General features: G+C 41.1%; 1 protein-coding gene and 1 long non-coding RNA gene across 3 annotated transcripts in view; one reads left to right on the top strand and one right to left on the bottom strand.

The window, feature by feature from the left end:
* LOC133393765 (uncharacterized) overlaps nucleotides 1-25,081 on the top strand; it is a 125,978-nt gene that overhangs the window by 20,437 nt on the left and 80,460 nt on the right. The window lies entirely within an intron of this gene.
* LOC133393430 (uncharacterized) lies at nucleotides 13,048-14,148 on the bottom strand. The gene has a single exon (XM_061658468.1). It carries the CDS (start codon nucleotides 14,146-14,148, stop codon nucleotides 13,048-13,050), a length of 1,101 nt encoding a protein of 366 aa, XP_061514452.1.

Raw genomic sequence — 25,081 nt, 5'->3', positions numbered from 1 at the left:
CATTGCTTACCACGCCTGTTGTGCACACCGTTCCCTAGCCACCGAATCTCTTGTAGAGCTACGAGGTCCATGCTCAGTGTGGCTAGGGCGTCATCTAGTTGTTTCAAGGCTCCGGCTTTGCTAAGAGTGCGTACGTTCCATGAGCCCATTTTCATGAGCCCCAGAGATGATAAAGTATGATAATTGTATCACATAGTTAGTTGCACCTTGAGCAAATTTTCTACTGAGGATACAAAACAGAGTTTTTGTGAGTCAAAAAACAATAGAGTGAGTTGCCAGAGCTACGCACAGTCTAGACCTGATACGTTAGTATCTTTTGCTCTTGCACATACACATATCCCACTCACACAAGTACACACTCTTTCTCTTGGTCTGCGATGCATGCAATAAGACTGTTGGATCTTACAAGGTGAGAGATTTTTCATGAACCAAACTCCTAACGAAAGCAATCTTTAAATCGAGTTGTTCCGGTCTTGAATTTTGAGGACCACACGGCTTCAACAGGAAAAAAATGGCTTCAACTATCCGTTCTGGGCAGCGGACGTTGCGATCAGCATTTTCGGTCGTCCACTTTGATCCCATATGGTAACGAAACTAATTCGTTTCTCGGGACCAGAATCATGGATTTTTACATCGGATGAATAAAAATCCAATTGAAATGATGATGATGATGATGGTCCCTCCACTTTCCCCTTCAAAGATTCGAGAAGGACGAAATTATCTTTAAGATATTTAAGTATAAAAAATGAAAGTAAAATTTCTACATAACACTCGAGTGGATGTTTGAGTGTTTTCGACCCACTAATGAATCCGATAGGGTGCCGCTAAGTTCTATCATCTTACAATCAGAGGGTCTAAACCCCAAAGTCCACTATACGCGCGTGTCTCGAATCTTTGAAGACTCACATTATTTTTTTTTTTAATTTTAAATTATCTTATTTTTTTCATAAAAGCTGTTAAACAAAAACAAATTAAAAATACACCATCATCGTCAAGTAGATAAATGCGGTTAACTACTTTAACATAATACAAACAAGCAAGCACTTCTAGAAGTATACATTCTACATTACACTATACTACTGTACTAAAACACTTCACGACCACATTACTAAATAGCCTGCTTCACATACAGTGCACATTCCTTTTTGAAATTACCCAGACTTGTGGCGTTAACAACTTCTCTTGGCATCGAATTATACATTCGGATTCCCTTATAGTATAAGGAGTTCTGAGCTCTTAATGCTTGGTGTTCTCGGTTCATTTGATCTACGAGTAGGGTAACGATGCACATCCGTCCCTAGAACTATTTGTTCCCCGAGATATCTTGGTAACATTCCATTTAATATTTTAAGTATGAAAATCTTTGTTTGATATATTATTCAAACCCTCTTGTACTGCTAAAATACTGCTTTTACCTCATTGTAGACGCCCGGCAGAGTGTCGACGAAGCTCCGGAAGTGGGGCTCGAGGATGTTCTAGTAGTCAAAATGTTTTAGATTGCGACGGAATCGATTTTCGACACTGGTGCGAAGAAAATTAAGGCGTCCGGTGTAGTTTCCGTTCATTTTCGATTTTGCAATGCTAATTAAATGTCCATAGACTGATTGCTCAGTTCGAGTTTTCGTGGAACGTGGATCAAGTGACAGGTCGATCGTTGATCATTCCGAGATTGGGTTTTGATTAATTGTTTCTATTTGTCTATTTTTCGTTTCAGGTAAGCGGTGACGCAGAGGCTGGAAAGACCTGCAACTTCAGAAGAAAATGACATTCTCTTCTACAACGTCCATCGTGGACATTAACGTGGGAAGCAAGAAAAGGCGGAGTTGGTAGGTGACAGCGTGAATGAAATGTTTGCTCGTAGATGATTGCATTCGATTTGAATCCGTTTATCTATTACATTTTGATTCACGTGATTCTAAACCGTTCCTCGAAGAGACTATTAGAAAGCAAGCAACTACACATGGAAGACACGGTAGCAGCTGAGGCGACGGAGAGTGCGATAGCAAAAACATATGATACAATAAGTTTTAAGTGAATAAGTTAGCTCAATATTTAAAAGGCCCTTCTTAGTTTAAAGCAAGTGAACAAAAATCAATGATTTGCTTTTTATTATAGAAAGCTCCAAACTTGTATCTGGTCATTCCTGTGATAGAGGTGTAATATTCCGTAATATAGGTGAAGGAATTCATAAAAAATACGACGTGTTTCACGTCTGTGAGAAGTCAAATTCACTAGCACTGGCAACCGATTTCCTTTCCCGCTATTTGACCTTCCCGAAAAAAAATAAGTGATGTGCAATGCGTTTACAAAGCCATGAATAATGCATACCACAGGTGCCAGAAGGTAGGGTTGGCTGGTTTTCATAGTGCCTCGGGTATGGAACACTCATATTAACAAAAATAGATGCATCTGCTTATGAGGTGCTAATGTTTTGAATGAGATTGGTGCTCCACGGTTCATGCCATGTCCCAAAGAAGGGATCACGCTATACAGCAAACGACCCGTGATAAGCAACAATCATTACCAAGCACTTTTCATAATCTACAGTTTGTAAAATCATTTATTTTTCTCGAACCTTTACGGGTCCTTTACGCGCTCGTGCAAAGTTTCAATCTCCAGCAGGCAAATTCTCTCCATGGTCACTAATTTCCTGTTCATACAGAATAACACAAAATGTGCCCACTAAATGCCTTCCCGGTGCTGTCCAGCTATGGTAGACGACAATGCTTGATTAATAACAGTGGGGCCCTTCACGATTCTAGTTAGTTTTTTGTATTGAGTTTGACATTTGGAGGCTGAAATCATGTAAACACTCCATACAAAACTACACATAAAACTAGCCTGCAATTTTCAGTCTAGATTATTCTAGCCTCAAAGTTAAAATTAGATTCGAGTACTTGCTCGAAAACACAGTGTTGTTTACATTTACCCCAAGGTGCATTAAAGAGATCACGTGGTGGAATCTAGAATCAAAGTGTATGCAGTCCAGGTGGTCTCATAGCATGTTTTTTATAACCAAATTTGAATATCTCTTTTTGACAGGATTTGTGAAAACTTTTGTTCAAACAAGCTTTCTGCAGGCTTGACGAATACTCAAAATACTCTTAAAATCTTTAATTCAGAAACAGAAGCGATAAAAATCAGACTTCTAAATTCATACACCTAGGGATAAGCCCATCTGTACTTATTATACCTACTTAGATAGCTGCTCGAAAACTGCTATACAATGCAAACAGCTGACAGGCTGAAATTTCAGCCTACGAACTTAAAACGGAAAGGACCCCAGTAATAGTTTTTCACTTTTTCCACCAATTTCCCTTACCGGCGGCGGATGGGAAAGCGATCCAAAAAACCTTGTACAAACTGTCGGCGCATTCGATGAAGATGAATAAGGTTGGCGATGGCACGTGCGCGCACCGGACAAAGACGGTGTCGCTATTTTCGATCGAAAAAAAAAAAGTTGTAAATTGCATTTGCTGCATTTCCTACAGGACACTAATGTTTCATGCATTTTTCAGGCAAATTCAAGATGCTTTCATTGAATTTGTTCATTGTTTAAGCTTCCCAATTTTCGTTAAAATCGACCTTTATTGTGAGTCCATCTTGAATTGTTAATTGCATTCCAAATGATCTATACTATTTCATTTTATTTTATTTTTTTCTCTAGAAATAAAAATACATTCTTTTTCTGCTATCCACAATCCCTTGCTATGTTTGTCGTTTTATATCTTTCAGCAGCACATTTCACATAAACAACCTATCTTTCCTTTTTAAAATAAAATAAAAATCTGTCCCAGTTCATCATTTTCGCAGCATAAAAATAATATGTCGTTAAGATAAACCAATTTTAAAAAATGGTTGATTAATTTTTCCTCCACCAGCAATTAGTCCCGATTGAATCGAGTGTCGTTGGACAAAATGGTTTTCCTGAAAGTATTAATTGATTTTCTTCCATCGAAGCAAATCACCCTCGTGCCGGTTTTGCGATTAAAAGGCATGAATTTTAATGTAGCTTCGTGCGAATCACTAACCACTGTATCCGGCACGGTTCAACGCCGTGTCCTTTAAACCCTGCAACACAAAATCCGTTTGTTTGTAAAGCCCCTCCAGCACCCGGGTGGATGCTCATGCTACGTTTCGTGCGTTTGATTGTAGGAGCTGTTCTTATTACGAAAACACCAAACCTAACGCAGACATTCGGTACGATCCTTGTTCGAATGGAATAAACTGAAAACACAGCATATAAGAAAACAAGCAGAAAACAGTGCAAAGAACAATATCGATCGTGGGTCGAAAATTCCGACATCACTTTTATCTCATTACGGTTCGCTGCCAACGCCGTAGACGCTGATTAGAGAATTCTGTCTAACTTCGAAGAGGGGACGAGGAGGTCGACGAACTTTGCACGACTGGCCAAACAGAGACATAAATGCCAATCTTTTGCACGAACGCCTTACGATGCTGGTAGCATGACTTTTGGCTGAAGCACGGTTCTGTTAATATGTGGCATATTTCCAGTACAAAGCATGTATGATCAATATTTTTTTAGGCCGGGTATGTGTTAAATATGAACGGCATAAAAAGAAGAAAACATCCAATTTCTAACAATCGTAAACGAATGCCTTTGGACCCACCGAGAGCATGAGGACCCTCAAACACTCTGGATATACAGGCAACTTAGACCGTTTTTTTTAAATGTCTTGTGACGAAATATCGCTTTTTTGCTGGTAGAACTGTTAAGAACACGCTTGGAGGCCGTTTATAAGGCGAAGAAATGACACCGTCATTTATATGCGTGACAGTGCGGAACACGTACTCCTGACAAATGTGATTGCAACGCGGGAAAATGAGGAACCTGAGCCCTTGTTTGGGTACGATGAAATGAATTTCGCTCGAACAAGGCCCCTCCTGTAGCCGTGTTTGAGGAAACGAGAGTGTAAGCATCAACATTGCATCCAACCACGTTCCTCTTTCACCACTTTAACATCACTCACTAACATTACCGGTGAAGTAAGTGCGAACTCGCATGCTTTCGCTTCAGGAGGCTTTCGTGTATGTGGCTTTCCGTTGGCTCGATAAATGAGAGTACGGCCCTGAAATATCAACTTATATTCAGCTACGACGCAAAATGTACACCTGTGATGCTTACCTTTGGCTTGACAATTTAACCATCCTTTGGGAAAGGGATACCTCAAGGTGACTTTCGTGCTTGATACACGTGGAGGTCGTGCTTTCGGATTGTAATTGCAGATTGGCGGAAGCATGGAACTGCTTCTGCCACATTACAAGGTCACCTTTCACGCATCTTCTTGGCCCTCAAAGCTCACAGGTCTTTGTGAGGCCAACACAACAGGCACACATGCTAAATACCTCATGAGTATGCACCGGGTACATTAACATGCATTACCGAGCTCCTACCAACAGTTCTAATCACTCGCTGCCACAGATACCTGGTTGGGAAAACTTTTTCCTTTCTCTCTCTCTCTCTCTCTCTCTCTCTCTCTCTCTCTCACTCTCTCTCTCTCTTTCTCTCTCTCTCTCTTTCTTACTCTTTATTCTTTCGGAATTAGAAGACTTTCATTGCCATGGGCACTTTACATGCGGTCACAACCGTGGGACATGGCAACAATACGCCCCAACTAAATGACAAATGTTTTCATCGCCCAGCGAGTGAGATCTAACCAAGATAGATGTTTGCCATGAGTTTTGGCGGTTATCGTCAACCACCTATCGACAGCTCAGGAGTCCAGGAAGTGACAAATGTAGCATGGTGTGTAAGCATTCCAATTAAACGCTTGCAATCTGCCAACAAGTACCTACTTGCACTGTACTCGGTAACGAATTCTAACTAACTGTCTCGGGGATTATCTCGCCGGCTGCGAATTGTCGTTATAACTTTTTTTCGCGTACGGCTACACCACTCATAAACTTTGTTACTAAACTCGTAAACGTAACTAATCGCTGTCACGGCGCTTTGTCCAGTGATGAAAAGTTGAAAAGTTGAAAGTTGAAAGATGAAAAGTTTTTATATTTTTCCTATGACTTACTGTTTGGTTGGAATGAAAACAAAAAGGCGCTCCTAATCTCTAATCTGCCAGCTGATCTCGTAAGTATAAACTGGTACCTCCATCCTCGGTATCGGCAATGCGCATTGTTTTTCTTTCGTCTACCGCAACCGAGATGGACGGGGAAAGTCAAAACATTCTCAAGGCAAGTCAAACCCGTACCCAAAATGAGTGATGAGGTGAGGTCGTTCGTGTACTTTTTGGACGGTAGTAAGCTCCCAACAAGCCCATACCGATGCTTTGACTAACACTAGTTTAAGCAGTTAAAACATCCCAAAACCGCCATTAAAGTGATTCATGTTCAACCGCAATCAGGCTCCATCGACCCTGGTTTTGGGGCAACGAGACGCCAAAGCCAAAAGGCTAGAGCCCAGGAAACCGAACCATTCGGAGAGTACTCCGCGCCAATCTGCAATGGATCGAAGACGATTTATAAAAATTATCCAGGTACTTATAGACATTATCTTGCCGGGGATGTAATCCTATCATAAATTCCGACATCTTTTGCGCAACCACGTGCTTGGCTGAGGTGTGCGAGGGACCCGGTGCGTTTGATTGTTACATTCTCTTGTACTGCTGAAACGATGAACCCAGGGGGTGGGGTCAAACCTGGATGTGTTACTAAATCCACACTTACTAAATCCTTTTGAACGCACCGGAGAGTTTAGTCGGGTTTAGCAATGTGCAGGAAAGGATAAACTTTTGGGGAAAGTGAAACGAAAAATAGGAGTTGATGGTTCGGAAAAGGGATGCCTGTCTTTGCTTCATGTGGCTTCCACGGGAATCGGGAATAGGATGGCAGCGGGAGTTGTTGGTAGGCCCGTTTCGATAGGATTTTATAGGCTTCCACTAGTTTTGCTTGCTGACTTTTCTAAACAATGCTTAAAATGAAAAAAAAAACTGAAGAAAATGAAAAAAAAAAATCCACACTGGAGAGGAAATTAATATAGTAATAAAACCAACGAGCCAGCACTTTGCGAGGATTCTTGACCTGGATGGTGGCTGTTTGAGTTGTTTTTATATGATAAATTACCATCCGCAGCTCCCTCAATTGGGGATGACAAATAAGGGAATTTTTTTTTTGTTTACCTCCTACGATCGTCCTTATTTTGTGAGCCAAAAAATACAAATATTTAGCAAATGAGTCAAATGCCAACCTCAAAACAGCAAAGCGTTTTGGTGACACTCCAGTTTGATGCTTACTTACTTACTTATAAGGCGCTACAACTGCTTTGCGGTCTTAGCCTGCCTCAGGAGTGTCATGTCCAGTTTATTGTTGTCCAGTATATTGTTTAAAATGAGCCTCAATAATCGTTGCTAAAGATCATCGCGCTGCAAGTGGCATAGTTGGTCATGAACATATACTGTACTCAGTAAATTTTCTTTGACGGAAGACTCTCAGAGTGGATGTGCAGTTTTGTTTCAACATTCAACTGAAACATGGGTGAGTGATTAAGTTATTACCAGTAGAACCTGCTCGAGTAAACTTGCTTATAATTCAATGTATACCGCATACTTTGGCTTGAATTTTGTAGTGAAGCGAAACTAAAATTATATTCTATGAAAAAAAAACACAATTGTTTAAACAGAACAGCAACAAAAGCCGTTGAAAAAATGGCTAACCGCGGACGGCTGTAGCTAAGATCCCCTGTGAAAAGACTAAAAATAATTTATGAAAATGAATGAGGCAGAAAATAAAATAATTTCGGCCCAAATGAAGTAGCACATCAGAATAAACATACGTCTTTAGTGAGATGAATTGTGCAGCTCACATCGCAATGCGACTTGTTAGACCCTGTATTACATGATTAATGTGCGCTCGTTTGTCAATCATGTTTTAAAGATGAATATCATCTTTGGTTTCTATGCCAAAAGCACTGCCCACATGATTTTATTTATCGATCTGTAATACACTCGTTTTTTAACCGAGCCAATAGTTACTGCATGGTGCTTTTGCTGTATCCACACCTACACAAAACATACACCAGCAATTTCAACTATCTGCAGCACAAATTTTTGTTCATAACTGTTGCGCCTTTTTTCGTCAACTTTTATTTCTCCTCTGAAACGAGACCTCTGTAAATTCTGTTTGGCACTGCACTGAGGAATATGCCGTCTCTGACTGAGGGAAATAGATATTTGTTCAAGGCAAACTATTCGTTATAGCAGTATTGTTCCGTTTGTTTTGCGGCTTCGTATTCTCACCCAGTGATGATTTTATGCTTCTTGGTCATCGGCATCACTCTAAGCCGAAGCTTAAATATCAATCACTGAAAAGTCCTGCTGCTTGTGATGGTGCTGCTGCTATTTGTATATACCACAAAAACCCGGCAGATGAGTTCAAACAAGAAAGAAACGGAAATGACAGAATTCCATCTTGATTCTTTATTATCAAAAGACTGCCTGACTTTTTTCTATTTTTTTTTTTCACTCTTCCATTTCAAATAACAAGAGACAAACGTGAGCGAGTTAAAAAATGGAGCAATTGTGTGCTTCCACTAAAGTTCCCTTCCCATCGCACCAAGCATCCACCACTGGTTCCGATTTAATTTTACTGGCTTCCGGATAGGGAAAACTGGTGCGGCAGAACTGAAAAAATGTGTTCGAAAAAGGGACAGACAAGCGAAAATGAAGGTGAAATAAAAAATAAAAATAAATTGATGAAAATAATAAAAATTTCACTCGTCAGTGAAGGCTTCGCAAAGTTTGTTTTAGTACATTTACGCTAACGCTTGGATCGACAATGCTGTTAACAGAGCTATACGAGTTAATCATTCTCAATAGTAGATCATTAGAACCAAATACTGAAGACATAAAATCAGTACTAAATAGGGGACGTTGCCTTAGATTTATTTTATTGCATAATCAACTTGTCCTCGTCTGTCAACCTTATGTTTTAAAGACGAATATCATCTTTGGTTTCTACACCCTTCATAAAATGGACTCAAATGCAATTGATGACTCAAAAATATTTTATTTACTATAAACAAAAACACACTTGTTCAAAGTCTCATAGTAGTGTAGTCGCTTAAAATGAATAAAAAACAAGGAAAAATATGTATAGAGATTTTTAACATAAATGTACTGTATGCTTCAATCGGTCACTTACACAACAAACTTACACAAGGGCTTTGTAGTTCCTTGATGAATAAACATTAAAAAATGACAGTAACTTACTTGTTTAAATCATTTTAATAATTATTGATTATATTAACATTAGTGCAATTATGACCATTTATTAATTAAAATTAAACATTAAATTAAATTAAAATTAGATTAAACCATTCAAATTAATGGTAAAGGTAATTGTTATCCCATTACTTTACGAACAATAAAGGATTACACTACTAAACCATTAAACCACATGTATTCTTCTAAAGTTATTTCATTTTTTATATTTTTGTTTGATTGTTTGTAGGCTTTCAAGACTTAGTAATAACTACGCAACCAAATATTTAGTCCTTGCTAATGAGAAGGTTCATACGAGACTAGAACTAACCAGGGGCGTGTTGTTGAGTCGCGCAAATTGACCACCATAGGAATTAGTCGTCCCATTTTTTTATGAATTTGAAAAATACGCTTGGAACCCAACAAAAGCTTGCGTTTTGTTCAACTTCACCCGTCTTTTTGTTTTAATCAAACTTCTGATTACTTGAAGAAAAGCAAGGACAATCATGACGTTTGAATTTGTGAGAAAACCTCACGAATGTTCATCTACGTGGTACAACTCGTTTTCTTTCCCGAAAATTACAAAAACTTGTGCCGGTTATGAAAATAAATGCGACTCGTTCAAATGTCCGTTTGCTACTGTATATTCAATTGTCAAGCGTTCATTACATAATTCATTTTGAGTTCATTCTGTTATCCTTATCTATGCCTATGAGTTCATTTCCTATCCTATTTCTAAATTGAGTTCGAATTTCGAATTCGAACTAATAATTCAAATGATCAATCTCCAACATTCCGGCCACCAAAGAAAGTATTTCTTTAAAACATTCAGAAAATACAATTGAAAAAAAAAATAAGAAAATGAAGAAGTATCTCGATCTAACTTCGCCTCAGAGATAGCAAATGTTGTGCAAGTGTGGTGTTGTGTTGTACAAGTTGCAAGTGTCGATCTGTCACTTCGTGTATCGTGTCGTGTGTATGTGCGGTGTGGTTGTTTACATTACGCATGTGCTTCGCGCTGATCGCCTCCTAGCTTTGGTGTTCGAGGTTAATTGTCTTCACCTATGTTTGGATTTGGAAGGATTGCCAATCTAGCTGCTGCGCGTACTATCTCCTTTCCTGCAGCTGTACGAAGTGTTACGACTCTAACAACGCCGTCCTTTCCTGGGTGCAATCGTGTTATTCTACCCATTGGCCACAAGGTAGGTGGTATATTATCTTCCTTTATGATTACCAATTGCCCTTCTTCTAGCGACACTGGTGGAACTATTAAACGTTTGGCCCGGGCCTGAAGCTGCTGCAAGTATTCCGGATACCAACGCGACCATATATGCTGCATATGCTTTTGCACCAAATCAAACTCCTTCAATCTATTGCTTGACACCTGACTCCTATCAACTTGTGGCAACGCCAGCATGTTCGACCCTACCAAAAAATGACCCGGAGTGAGTGGTTGCGTGTCCGATGGCTCACTAGAAAGCGGAATCAGGGGTCTTGAATTTAAGCATTGTTCGACCTGCGCTAGCAATGTTACCATTCCCTCCTGAGTGAGGCTCGTACTTCCTATCGTGCGAATTAGGTGCTGTTTAGCGGATCGTACAGCAGCCTCCCACAGTCCTCCGAAGTGTGGCGCCCGAGGTGGAATAAACTTCCACTGAATTTCTTCATTGGCACACCAGTTGAAGATTTCGATGCGTTCGCTATTGCTGCACTTAAACATCTCGTAGAGGCGATGAAGTTCGTGTGCAGCCCCCTTAAACGTAGTAGCATTATCCGAATGCAGTTCCGCGATTTTGCCTCTGCGAGCCACGAAGCGCCTTAGTGCTGCCAAAAATGCCGCCGTGGTGAGATCATTCACCAACTCAATGTGGACCGCTCGTGTTGCAAAGCACACGAAGATGGCGATGTATGCCTTGGTGGGACTTCTATTGCGAACAGGCGACTTCAGCAATACCGGACCGCAATAGTCCACACCACTGACAGCAAACGGTCTCGTGGGTGTAACCCTTGATGTCGGAAGATCTGCAACGGATTGTTGTACCAGTGTAGGTTTGGCCTTGAAACACTTGTGACACCGATGGAAAACCAACTTCGTCAAATTACGGCCACCGATTATCCAGAAGCGTTCACGAAGGATGGATAATAAGTGTTCAGGACCGGTGTGCATATACTTCTGGTGATACGCGACTGCTAACAATGCTGCGAGCGGGTGTTTTGCAGAAAGAAGTATGGGATGCTTCGCGTATTCTGCTATTTGTGCGTTGCGAAGCCGGCCACCAACACGCAGGATTCCCGCCTCATCAATAAAGGGAGACAACCATTTCAGCTTTGAATTGCGTGGTAGATCCTTGCCGTTTTTAACCGCGGGTAAGTCATCCGCAAATGAATCTTGCTGAGCTAACCGACACAACTGAAGCTCAGCTTGGATGAGTTCGTCTCGAGATGGAGGTGCAATCAATGTAATCATGTCCTGAATCGAAGTATGACCCTTGGCTGTCGGTGACGTAATTGCGGGTTTCGGTGTCTTCATGCATTGCACAAAACGTAAACAATACGCCATGGTTCGACGAAGTTTGAGGTAGGTTGAAAACCGTGCAAATAGCTTATTGTTGAAATCGTCCTCCATCGACATTGCAGCTATTCGTGATTGTGTAACACGTTCTTCTTCTATTGATGCCGTTTCTTCAATTGCAGGTTCTCTTATAGGCCATTCTTCCTGTTTGCTGCTCAACCAATGTGGCCCATGCCACCATCGTTCACAGGATTGCAATTTGTCTGGTAGTAGACCTCGCGATGCATCGTCTGCTGGGTTGTCTACACCAGGAACATGCCTCCAGCACTTGATCCGGGATTCTCCTTGAATTTTTGCCACCCTGTTGGCAACGAAAGGCTTCCACCTCCGTGTTGCTGAATTGAGCCAATGTAGCACGGTCATGGAATCAGTCCAAGCGAAAGCATCGTATTCACCGTTGAGGGACTGACTGACCTTCCGGAACAGTTGCGTTGCCAACCGCGCTGCACAGAGCTCGAGTCTCGCTATGGAGTGTGTGTTCGACAACGATACTACTTTAGACTTAGCTGCCAACAGCTGCACCGATGTTGTCGAATCGGTTTCTGCCCTGACGTAACAGCAAGCACCATATGCCACCTGAGAAGCATCCGCGAAAATGTGTAGCTGCACGTTTGTTGCCTGCCGAATTGAAGTGTAACGCGGAATGCGCACTTCCCGAAGTGAATGCAGCTTGGAATGAAATGCCGTCCATTCCCTTTGGAGATGTGATGGTAGCTCACGATCCCAATCCCACGGCTTCCCGTTTTCCTGCAACTTCCACAGCTGTTGCATAAAGAGCTTAGCGATGATAATGGTTGGACTAAGCAAGCCCAGCGGGTCAAAGATTTTGGCGATGTAGGACAAAGCTAGCCTCTTTGTCAACATCGTCGCAGCAGTTGGTAGATCGATCCGATATCGCAGCATATCAACTGCTGGCTCCCAAACCAGACCAAGCGTCGATACAAATTGGGGATCTTGCCATTCATGAGTAGGAAGGATGGCAAGGTCTTCTGAAGGAATGCCGATTAGTGCTTCGGGTACGTTCGATACCCACTTCTTCAACACGAATCCAGCCTGCTTGAGCATCTCGGAAATCTGCCTTTGCATTTCAATTGCATCTGCCAACTCGTCTGTTCCCGTTAGCAGGTCATCCACATAAAAATCGTGCAATACAGGATCCACTGCTCGGGGGTATTGCATCTTGTGATCGAGAGCGATCTGCTTTAGCGTTCTTGTTGCTAGGAAGGGTGCGCAAGACGTGCCCTATGTAACCGTTTGCAGTTGAAACGTCTGAATCGGCTCTGCGGTGTTTCCTCTATACCGAATGCGCAGGTATTCAGTGTCGCGAGAATCGTGGAGAATTTGGCGATACATTTTCTCAACGTCTGCTGAGAGTGCGACTGCGTGAGACCGGAAACGAACGATGATGGTGAACAGATCGTCTTGGATCACCGGCCCAACCAGGAGTTTGTCGTTCAAGGAGTAGCCAGAAGATGTCTTGCACGACGCGTCAAAGACTACCCTGACCTTGGTGGTTGTGCTCGATTCCTTAAGCACCGCGTGATGAGGGAGATAGTAGTGTTCACACGAATCGTCCACCGGCTCGGTGAGTTGTTTCATGTGGCCTAAGCGCTCATACTCCGACATGAAATTACTATACTCCTCCTTCATTGCAGGGTTAGACTTGAGCCGCCGTTCCACCGCTAGGAGACGACGATCAGCGATTGCTTTCGATTCTCCTAAAACGACATTCGAATTAGGATTTTGTGGTAAACGTACGACATACCTGCCAGATGGGTCTCTGGTTGTAGTAGAGATGAAATGACGTTCACACATGTCTTCCTCCAGAGATAGAGCGGGCTCGTCGAAGATGGTCTCGCTCTCCCAGAACCGCGTCAATATGGCTTCCAACGGACTGTCGCTCGTTGCCATATTACACACCCGATGTTGTTGAGACGAATGCGTTGTATTTCCTGCTACCGCCCATCCAAACTGCGTTTCTACCAACCATGGCAGACCCGAACCGAGAGATTGCTTACGTCCGGTATGCAGCTCCCAGAACGTATCGCCACCGATGACCACATCGACCTTGCCTGGGATGTGATACGTGGGGTCTGCTAGCGTTACATCCGGGATGTTCCACGAAGACACGTTGATTGGTGAGGTGGGAATGTCCGCCGAGGGTGTATCCAGGATCAGAAACTCCAATGGGGTGGTGAATTGAAGGTTCCTTGAACGAACGATCGCCGTGGTCGAACCCTTTATCTGCTGCCTTGAAGTTCCGATGCCAGACACTGATACATTAACTCTCGCTCGAGGTGTCATGAGCTTCCGAGCTAACGTATCCGAAATGAAGTTGGACATAGAGCCCGAATCCAAAAGCGCCCGTGCCTCATGCTTCTCTCCATAATCGTCTACGATAAACACAATAGCCGTCTCGAGAAACACCATATCATCATCTGATTGGGCTGACAACGCGACTGTAGGTTGTTGTGGTGGTTGATGAAGCAGCGTATGATGCCGTTCCTTGCACGAACGGCAAGAATACTCGGATTTGCACGATCTCACTTGATGGGAACAACTGAGACAATTCCAGCACAATCCCTTTGACCGTGCGATTTCCCGCCGCTCCTGAGTATTTTTGGCTAAAAATACCGGGCAATTTCGAACCAGGTGATGATCTGCGCACTGCAATGGACAGCTCACTTGTTGAATGGTCGATGAAACGGGAGTATTCCTTTGCACAGAAGCAGCGTTGGTTACCGACCGCCGTGGTGCGGTGGGCCGATGTGCCCCGGCCACCTTGATCGGAGCCACAATCCGATCGCACGAGATACTCTGGCTCGATTTTAGGATTTGGATTCGGTCTTGCAGGAATTCGATCAACTCGCTGTACTTATCCTTCTTCTTATGCACAGAATGCCTCTCCCACGCCAGAATGGTCTCATTGTCCAGCTTCATCAGCAACATGTTGGACAAAGGCGTGTCCCATGAGTCGACAGGTTCATGCAGCTTCTGCAACCCATTCACATATCGCACGAATTCATCTACCAACGACGTCAAGCCATCGACACTTTCTGTTGCAATCGCAGGTAGGAAATGTAGCCGTCGCCAGTACTCGCGAATGAGCATCCGTGAGTTGTCGTATCGCTTAAGCAGCGCAGCCCAGGTAACAGAATAGTTTTCCGTGGTCAGAGTAACATGTTCGAAGGGAACTGCAGCGTCACCTTTCAGGGACGAAAGTAAGTACTGCAGTTTTGCAATTGGCGGCAGCTCGACACTTGCGTCAATCATCGCGACAAAGCGATCGCGGAATGACAACCACTTTGTCGAATCACCGTCGAACGTTGGTAATTCGATTTTGGGAAAACGAATGTTTGATGTATTTGGCCGTCCAAACGCTAGGGTTGAGTTTGCCAATAAGGAGTCGTTGAGCGAATTGGCTTCCTTCCGCTGGTTTTCTCTAAGGAACGATTTTAGCCGCCGGCAGCGCTCTTCCATATCGATCCTGTCAGTAATACAGGCTTGAATCGCATCACTGGTGTCGTCATACTCTTCCAGCTTTGCCACCGCGGCAAAAAAGTCCTGTCTGTGTTGCTCCAAACCCTCCATAACCTCCGGGATTTCACCTACATTTTCGGGTTTGAAGTTCTGCTTAAAGCGCTCCAGCGCCTTAATGTTTTCCACTGCGACGAGTTTTTTGTGCTGAGCAGATTTTATCTTCTTGTCCATCTTAGCTTCCGTCAGATTTTCACGATAATGTCGATAACGCGATATGAACGTTCACGAAACTGTAGCAATTCGAATTTACGCGGGAAAAATAAACCACGATTCACGATCACGAAAATTCGACCGATGCCCTTGCTGCAGGGCTAATGAACTTGAACGAGCGCGAGAATTCGAAATGGCGCGAATGATGACTTGCACCGTGCTCGTGATGCGGAGCGTTCCGAATTTGCCGTTGCTCTTGATGCAGAGCGAAAGAAAACACTTAGCACGCACGTATCCGGTTCGAAGGACCAAAAATGTGAGAAAACCTCACGAATGTTCATCTACGTGGTACAACTCGTTTTCTTTCCCGAAAATTACAAAAACTTGTGCCGGTTATGAAAATAAATGCGACTCGTTCAAATGTCCGTTTGCTACTGTATATTCAATTGTCAAGCGTTCATTACATAATTCATTTTGAGTTCATTCTGTTATCCTTATCTATGCCTATGAGTTCATTTCCTATCCTATTTCTAAATTGAGTTCGAATTTCGAATTCGAACTAATAATTCAAATGATCAATCTCCAACAGAATTTGAAGATTTTTCACAAGTTTTGTCACGTTTTAAGTAATATTAATCAAAGTTCCATATTATTTCGTGTTAAACCTACGATGGATTTATGACATATATTTTTCGTTAAAAATGGTTGAGGACAACTTGTAGTTCGTCTAGAAGCAGTGCAAGCTGCAAGCTACCACACAGTGAATAGCAGAATCGTATTTGTATAGCTTAACAGAAATAAAGTTATTAGTATTGCTAGTGTAATGTTTCTTATTCTTCTTCTTTTTGGCTCAACAACCGATGTCGGTCAAGGCCTGCCTGTGCCCACTTGTGGGCTTGGCTTTCAGTGGCTAATTGATTCCCCCCCATAGCAGGATAGTCAGTCCTACGTATGGCGGCGCGGTCTATTTGGGGCTTGAACCCATGACGGGCATGTTGTTAAGTCGTACGAGTGGACGACTGTACCACAAGACCAGCTTAGTGTTGTGTAGTATAATATTCACAGTGTTTAGTAGTATAATATTCGTAAAATAAACTCAGTCTGTAAGCAACCTCCGAAGAAAAGCAACTCTACTCGATAATGTTCATCAGTTCATGAAGATTTTTCTTAATTATACGGTTATCGTAACGCAGTTAAAAATTATAAGTAAGCATTATTTATAGTCATTTAATTATTATATAGTTGATTGAATTCATTAAGACTTCTGTATTGACCAGGTTAATTTAATGATTTGATTTTTTATTACTAAACACAAAACAAACATTCCGATAGTTCAAATAAGCTTCGTTGTACAGATGAAACCTCCGTACCGATACTATCATTGTGCACACACCTGGTTCTTTTTAAGTGCATCTGATAATATATTGTAGATTCACTTATTCCTGTCGCAATGCATTGCTTACATACATTCAGAAAGTACAATAACTGCCACGGAATCGGTAACCGAAGTTATCGCAATTATATGAAATCAAATGAAAAGAACGAACATTCATAGATAAAACAAACGGTTTGATATTTGCAGCTCACATCATTCCCTAACCGCCGAGTGTGCAGTATTTTGTGTCTAACCTTATTTTACGAGGTACCATTTTTTATACCTGTTTATCAATCCCCAGCGACTTTTGTCATCCGGGGCGCCTTGGCAGGATCTTCCGCACCTTGCGGTAGGGATTTGCGGATGAGTGGTTTCAAATCGAACACACATACACACATACACACAGGAACAAAACAAAAACAAAACATAATGCTTTTCACACGGTCTTCCCTCCATCAAATCCATCTAAGAGCGATGTGTGTGTACGTGCCGTGGGAATTGAACAAGACCTCTCTCGTACACAAATAACGCACCTGTAACTTATTATTTTGTACGTTTCTCAACACGAAGTCCGGAAGTGCAGCATTGCTCTCAAAACTCGTTCAAAACTGGTTCGTTGAAGTGGTTTTTGGGGATAGCTCGGTCATTTATTCCTACCCATGCATTGCTATACCGTTAAACTTTTGGACACGATGTTGGTCCCCCCGGGAGGAGGCTACAGGAAGATTTTTGATGTCGTGGGACGGTGAATGGGAAGCTCGTTTGCGGAAGATTGGTTATTTAGTTTATGATAATTAGCCATTCTTTTTGTATTATGTTCTGCGTATTTATTGAAACCAGAAAGGTACGGGGAGGGCTGGAATCCCATAAAACGTTGTCAGACATAGTTTGGTAACGAAATAGCGGACAAGTAAAGCCTTCAAACTAAACTATTGTTTCGTAACGACAGCATCTATACTTTATCTAAAAATGCAATTAACAGAAAAATGCCTTCCAAACTCACAAGACCGTTTACTAGCAAATTAAGACGTTGTTTCATACGCTTTCTCGGAAAGGTTAAGCTACACAAATTTTGCGTTTTTTTGCGTTTACTGTTCGCGGACTTGTGAGCTGAGAAAAGGCAGTGCTGCAACAACTACTATATTCACTGTTGAGAACGTGACAATTTAAATTTAATTTTCATTTTTAACGAACATTTTTTTTTAATCTTTAAACGCCAACGGCGATATTCAAATTCGAATTAAAATGATTTTCTTTAACGAGCATTTCTAGATTACATTTTCTACTTATTTTTAACTTTGACGACACCCTTAATTTTATGAATTTCATTTAAATAAATTTCTCTTTACGAGCGATCGCCACGACGATCACATTTTCAAACTTAACCGATCATATTTTTAAATTTAAAATGAGCAAACCGCTCATAACGCTTATTGCCCTTTTCAAGTGCCCTGGCGACGTGCATCGGCGTGATAAACAGCATAAGGCTAGGAATATGTCACGCATCCAGTAAGGCCTGGTTCTTCTTGACTTGCACGATCATAAAAAAATCAAACTTAAAACACAGGCTCGTCACCAATATCAACTGGGTAATAAATTAGAAAGCGGACACCTTAGCCACTTGACAATGCAGGGATACATTCTAAACATGCACCAAAAGATTCAAGTGTCAGGTACAGTTATGCCCAAAAGAAAATCCTTACGCCCGCAATCAATGCAACCAATTTGTCCTCACTACGAGAAAAGCAATAAAAAAAGGATCGCATTTCTATCCATAGCACTTGACAATAACCAGATCAGGCGTAGGCGCGTCAAAAGGAAGAGTGTTAACAATATGGAGAAAAATGTGTGAAAAGGAAGGAAAATATTCTTCCCATGTTAGAACGTAAAGCCTATAGTATAAAAACACTGATTGTATAAATGAATAAACACTTGCTATTTAGATCTCAAACGAAAAGAATCGGTGTTTCAGAGTCGGAAGTTCTTTTTTTCTCGTCTTTAAAAGGTGGTACTGCCAGCGCGTTGACAACGGACTCGATCAATCGTCTGATCGAGCCAAAAAAGGTTTTGTAAACGCCTCGAAGTTTTACAGTCACTAAGGCTTGTGTAACCATTATATAACGTGTAACCCGTAGCAAACATTATGGGTGCAAAGTATGAGTTGCGAGGAGTTTGGCAACAAATGCGTTCTGAATATCATTTACATATTGACTCACACTCGCGGGCCGTCGATGAATTTAACTAATAAAATATCAATTATTTTTTTCAAGTAGACTGCAAATGCAATGAAAGCAATAGCAGTTCAGCCAAAAGCGTATAGTACATTAAGCGATTAATAAAAACTTACTATTTCTCATGCAAGTTCTGAACATGCAAAAGGCCGTACCATTCGTTAATCTAGCGCTGCTTAAAGCTTTCTCTTCAAGGAATATAATAGATAAATGACGTCTAGGAGCTTCGTACCATTTCAGTACATAAAATCGGTTCGGTTTCACATAGAGCCAAAAGAGCAAAACTTCATTCCGTGTAATTAGTGCAATCAATGTAATCTTACTGTAAATTTCTAAACATATCGGGCCGGATGCAAAAAAAAACCCTAGCAAATAAATCTTCTGCGCATCAATTTTAGGAATTCATCTTCTGTTAGAAGTGTAGGCTTGTTTTTTATATCATTTATATAGTACAACCTAAGCACCTAGCAAACAGTAGGACGATTTAAAGATACTGCATATAACGCAAGAGTTTCTTTAACGGACATCTTCCAAGTCATGAATTCTAGCGGTCGATTATCCTTTCGAGAATAAATAGAGGTGTGTATGTTTGTTTTTCCTCTCAAAGTTACTAAGAATTGCTGCAATAAGATTCTTTTTGCTACTTTGAATTGAGTTTGACAGGCTAATCAGCTAGATTCCAATATAACTATTAAAGGCTTTGCGACGGCAAGCAGAAACTAGCGTACGGACAACGGGCCGAGGTACTAATTTCTCCAGCATTAGTCTAGCCTTCCGACGACCGAAACCAAGAACTAATGTGCGCTGCATCCATAAGTCGATGTGTCGTATACAGAGCGCTGTGCCGAACCAAAGTCTCATTACACATCAAACAAAACATCGACAGTTGCTGGTATTTTCAAGACGCGCGACCGGGAGCAGAACCCCATTTATATGCTTCGCCGGATCTTGTTCATACGAAGAGGTCTAGAAATCTACCAAAAAGGTAATGAACAAATAGAGGAAACCGGAAAAACAGATATTCTAACTAGTGTCAAAATCAACTCACTTGATGTTGTTGCCTTTTTGTACTGGCACACAATGGATGCAAAAAGATGGCAAGACAATGATGGTACAACACACGAAACGTCCCAAGATGAGCAAAAGATGAGAAGCCTTTTTGTTGCTTCGGGTGAAAATTGGTTCCCAGAATCCAGAAATGACACCGTGAAAGAAGCCGGAGCCAAAACGGTATGCGACAAAAACAAACACATACACATGGTAACAAAAGAAAGAACAATGTTGCGCCTTGGAGTTATTTTTGCACTGAAAAGATGTGTACGAAGAGCAGAAAATGTTTTTATGTTTTATTTATAGCAAGGGAAGTGACGTTTGTTTCGAAGACTTATATTTTACTCATACAAGTTCCTGTTGCCAGCCTGTGCAGGGTTTAGTTAAAATTACCTAAACACTTGCAAAAGAAGAAATTACAAGAAATTACCTAAACACTTGCGGGAGAGACATCCAAAGACATCCAACTTACATTAACAAATCCATTTTCAAAAGAAAGGTCTAAAAGCTGCCTGATGGTGGACAAATCAGCCACCCTCGTCGCAGTCTATTCCGTATGCTGAATCTAGTTCATGAAATGTCGAATATCATCTCTCGAGGGCGTCATGAACGGTTCTCTCTGTCTTTTGAGTTTGACTCACACAACCCGGAAGGCGGACGTGAAAGTGGTGTGGTAGCGGCTGTAAAAGCTGTTTCCAAATAATAACCATGAAAACTCAACCAGCTGGATACACACACCCAGGAAGAAGGTAGGAAGAGACATAACTGTTATTATGGCCTTTCCTGTCCACATTCAATCAAAAGGAACGCATCGTGATACAAGGTTGAACGGATGTTTTCTATTTTTGTTGTCCTTCAGTGCTATTCGTTGCTCTTCCACTGTTTGTTGGTAGCACAGACACACACTGACAGACACGTGTATGGTCTCCCTGTCGTTTCCTGCTCCACTCATGTCGGACATCAGGGCACATGACGTGTACTGGAAAGCTGGATTTGAGTGCGTATCCGGTTCACTGCGTTTTGTTTCCAAAACGAGACACTTCCATTCATCAGACACAATTTATACTATAATATACATCCGAATAGATTGTGTGTCCTTTGTCTCTCTCTTTCTCTCTTTCTCTCTCTCTTTCTCTCTCTCTCTCTCTCTCTTCTCATTCTATATCTCTCATTCACTCACTCTCACTGAAATCTTTGTGTGATTTTTTTTGTTTTATGCTCCATTTGAGCCATGGTAAACGGAGGCATAAGTTGCCCGCTTGACGCTCGATCGAGTGACTCGGAGATGTGTTCAGTTACTGAAAAGTCTGCTAAATGCATTTTATAAATGCAGAAATATACATTATAGAAGAGTCAAGCCTTATTGGACCAGAATACGGGTTGGAGCTATGAAACTGAAAAATCCTTAGCACCTTGGCATTGATGAACAATGGCGAACGAAGAAATATATGCAAGTTATTTTACAAGGCACAAGCATATGCCTGCTTTATTGCTGATATTTATGCTGACTCCTCATTCCAGATTTCGACACTGATACTATAGAGCTATTTGATCCGATAAGCATGCGAAACATACCTTTCATCCATATTTTTTAAAGTAGTTTAAAGCAAGAAGAAAAAAAAACGAACAAGTTTCTTTGAGACAAATAGATCCCAAAAACTTTCAAGTTAAATGATAATATCCGTGTAAATGAATGTTCAGATCCAAACGAAATACCACAAACAAGTATGGCCATTTCCCCTAGCGTGTGTACAGGGGAAGCATTCGATTGACCGCTTATAGCTTCAATGCCGGAAATAGCAGCATTTTCCCACGGTTTGTCTGCCGCAAGCCACTCGCACACAATACAAAATTTTTGCTTTGTGTTGTATTTTATTTGAGTTTTACCAATTTTAACAGCCATCAATAGCGTTTATCAACGCTCAATAGCTGGAAATTGGATCAGATGTTGGTCACGAATGTGTGCGTACGGTTAGCGAATAGATTGCTGTTAAATCGATTTATTTTTTTCCTGTCGATTTATTTCACAGACAACCGACGCTCTTCATTCGTGGAAAATGAGTGAAAAAGAAAGATTTAGCACATGATATAGGCAATAAGAGAAGCAGCAAGGGTTAAAGAATGATGCCACCAATTCAACATTGCACACAAGGTTCATACTGTCAGCAAAAGAAAGAAGCAAAAAGCAACAGCGAACAGTTGCAAGCTGAATGTTGATTTTTGGTTTTGCTTCGCGAGTATTTTCGATGACAGGGTTCATTTTTGTTCGTTTTTTCATCGTTTAATTGATATAACTGCTAACGCCGCTTTGAAAGCTTCTTTAAAAGAAAGTACTACGCCACATTCTAAAACGACACGAAACTCTCCTATATTGACACACTATCCATGGGAAGTCTCTGTATGTGACAAAAACCGATTTTTTTTTCAGTCGAAAGGATTTTGACTGCCACGTTTGACACTGGAGTGCTTGATACATTCTCTACCGGTGAGCTCTACTGATATGAATTTCTTAATATAACAAAAGCCTCACAAATAGATAAACATGAAAAAAACACAGTACAATCAAGAATCGAATGTTTTTTATACGTGCATGAAAAGTAAAGCAGAATATCAGTCAAATTTGGTTTGATTTTTTTTACTAAGTACTAAAGCTTAGACAATTAAGCTAGCACAGCGGTCGGCAAACTTTACGATCAAAAGAGCCAAATTCTATAATAATGTTTGTAGAGTTCGTAGAGGCGAAGAACCAAATTTTTTTCCAAAGAGCAAAATTGTATGAAAGTTCTATGAAATATATGAACTGTTAAGAGCCGCCTTGTTAATACTACAAAGCCGCATGCGGCTCGCGAGCCGCACTTTGCCGATCGCTGGGCTAGCAGTAAGGAATGGTTTAGTTTGAATAAGTGGCACATGATACACGTTCATCATAATTTTTTTTTCAATATTTGTTTCTGAAGCAAAATTAAATAATTGATCTGTATAAATTAATAATAATTATATTCATAATTTAATAAAAAAACATTCATTTTTGTGATTACGCTGGTCGGAGAAACAGATTTGCCCTATTGGTTAATTGTGGTAAATTATAAAAAGCAAGCTAAACTTGCGGAATCGTTGCTTGTTTGTTTGTTTGTTTGTTTGTTTGTAATCACGGCCCCTTTCGAGTAACGGCCTGACCGTATTAACCCCTTTCGAGGAAGTGTATTTTGTTAAACTTGAAAAAAAACCTGTCTATTGTAAGCTGTATTTATTGTATGGAAGTGTGTGAAATGTAATGATTCTATGGAAATATTATTATTTTGCATAAACGTGTGGATAATTTTAAGATAATCTTTATCTAACTTAGCTAATAGGTCTCGAACTGGGATGAATGGTGTCTTTTTTAAAGTTTTCACTAATACAAGGAGTTGATACCTACAGTTTGCAAACGTTTGACACGACCACAGTGGTCAATGTCATGGTGTCTTATACCACACAGACACTCTTTTGTCATAGACAAGTCGATGCGCTGGAGATGAGCGTTTAACCCATAGTGATTTGAAATCAGTCTTGACATAGCCCTGATAAAAGAACGTCCAACCTTCAAGCCTCTAAACCATGGATGTATATTAACATTCGGTAATATGGAATGACAATGGCGACCAACATCATCTTCACTCTAGTATTGTTGCCACTTTTCTATACAGTAATGTCTTGGTACCATAAGCACTTCTTGCGGATATATAGGCCGACTGAGTATTTCGATCGACTTCGATCCCGCTTTCGCCGGTCTATTAGCGTGTTCGTTGCCAGCTATTGCACTGTGAGCAGGAATCCAGGCTATGGTTATCTTGAAGCCTCTATCAGAGAGAGAACGCAAACATATTTTTATCTTCCGATGAAAATAGTTTGAGTCTTCAATTGATTGAGACCTAATGGCTTCGATGGCACTGAGGCTATCTTTGAAAATTGCGTATCTATCTGTTTGTCTAGAAGCGATGTCTTCTAGCGCACAGGAGATAGCAGCAAGTTCCGCAACAAATACAGTGCATGGTGTTTCTAGCTGTAAGGAGATATTTCGATGACGCGAAAATACTCCACAGCCTGTTTTGCCATTTATCTTGGAGCCATCCGTGAAGTATGCATTATTCATGTTTACATTCCCAAAACGCTCTCGGAATAGTTTTGGAGCTATTTCCAGTAGAGTGTCTTTGGTGAATATCTTCCTTGAATATGTCATTGAGATGTCTGATGACTGATCGGAGGTGGGGTGTTAGTTAGAAACGGTTTTATGCCCAAAGTCAAGTAATCGTGCCATATTTGTAGTATTTTTGAATTATGATTCAAATCAGTTCTATGAATTTTTTTATAACCAGGCTATTTGAGGTGCTGGCGGAGTTCTTAATCAGGATTCGTGATAGCTGTATAAATCGCCAATCCAGCTGCATGATCCCAGCCATCACCTCGAGGGACATAGTGTGTGTAGAAAGCACGCATCCCAGCGAGATATGCAAGCATCGATATTGAATTCGCCTGAGCCGGTGGACATGTGTACTAGCTGCCCAGTGAAAACATATGCAGCCATACTCGAGGGAAGATAGGATTGTTGATTTGTAAAGCTGCAGTAAATCTCTGGGATGCGCTCCCCACCACGTACCCGTAATCGTTCTGAGGAAGTGTATCCTTTTGCTAAACTTTGTTACTAAGTATTGTATGTGTCTTCTCCAAAGACATTTGCGATCGAACCAAGCTCCAAGATATTTAAATGTGTTAACATTTTATATTCTCGTGTCCTTTAATGATATCCTAGGAGCAGAAGGGTGATGTTTTTTTGAAAAGACTACAAGTTTTGTTTTTTCAGTGGAAAACTCAATCCCAAAGTTTGTTGACCAGGTTGTTAAGTTATTTATGGTTTTTTGCAATGAAGCTTCTATTTTGGCACTGTCGGGGC

Source organism: Anopheles gambiae, chromosome 3, assembly GCF_943734735.2.
Source record: "Anopheles gambiae chromosome 3, idAnoGambNW_F1_1, whole genome shotgun sequence".
Classification (NCBI taxonomy): Eukaryota; Metazoa; Arthropoda; class Insecta; order Diptera; family Culicidae; genus Anopheles; species Anopheles gambiae.
The sequence above is the reverse complement of the archived record's forward strand: the minus strand, read 5'-3'. Positions and strand labels throughout refer to the sequence as shown.

What these genes read in the sequence shown, in the direction of transcription:
- LOC133393430 (XM_061658468.1), bottom strand. Translation starts at nt 14,148, where the DNA reads ATGTCCAACTTCATTTCGGATACGTTAGCTCGGAAGCTCATGACACCT.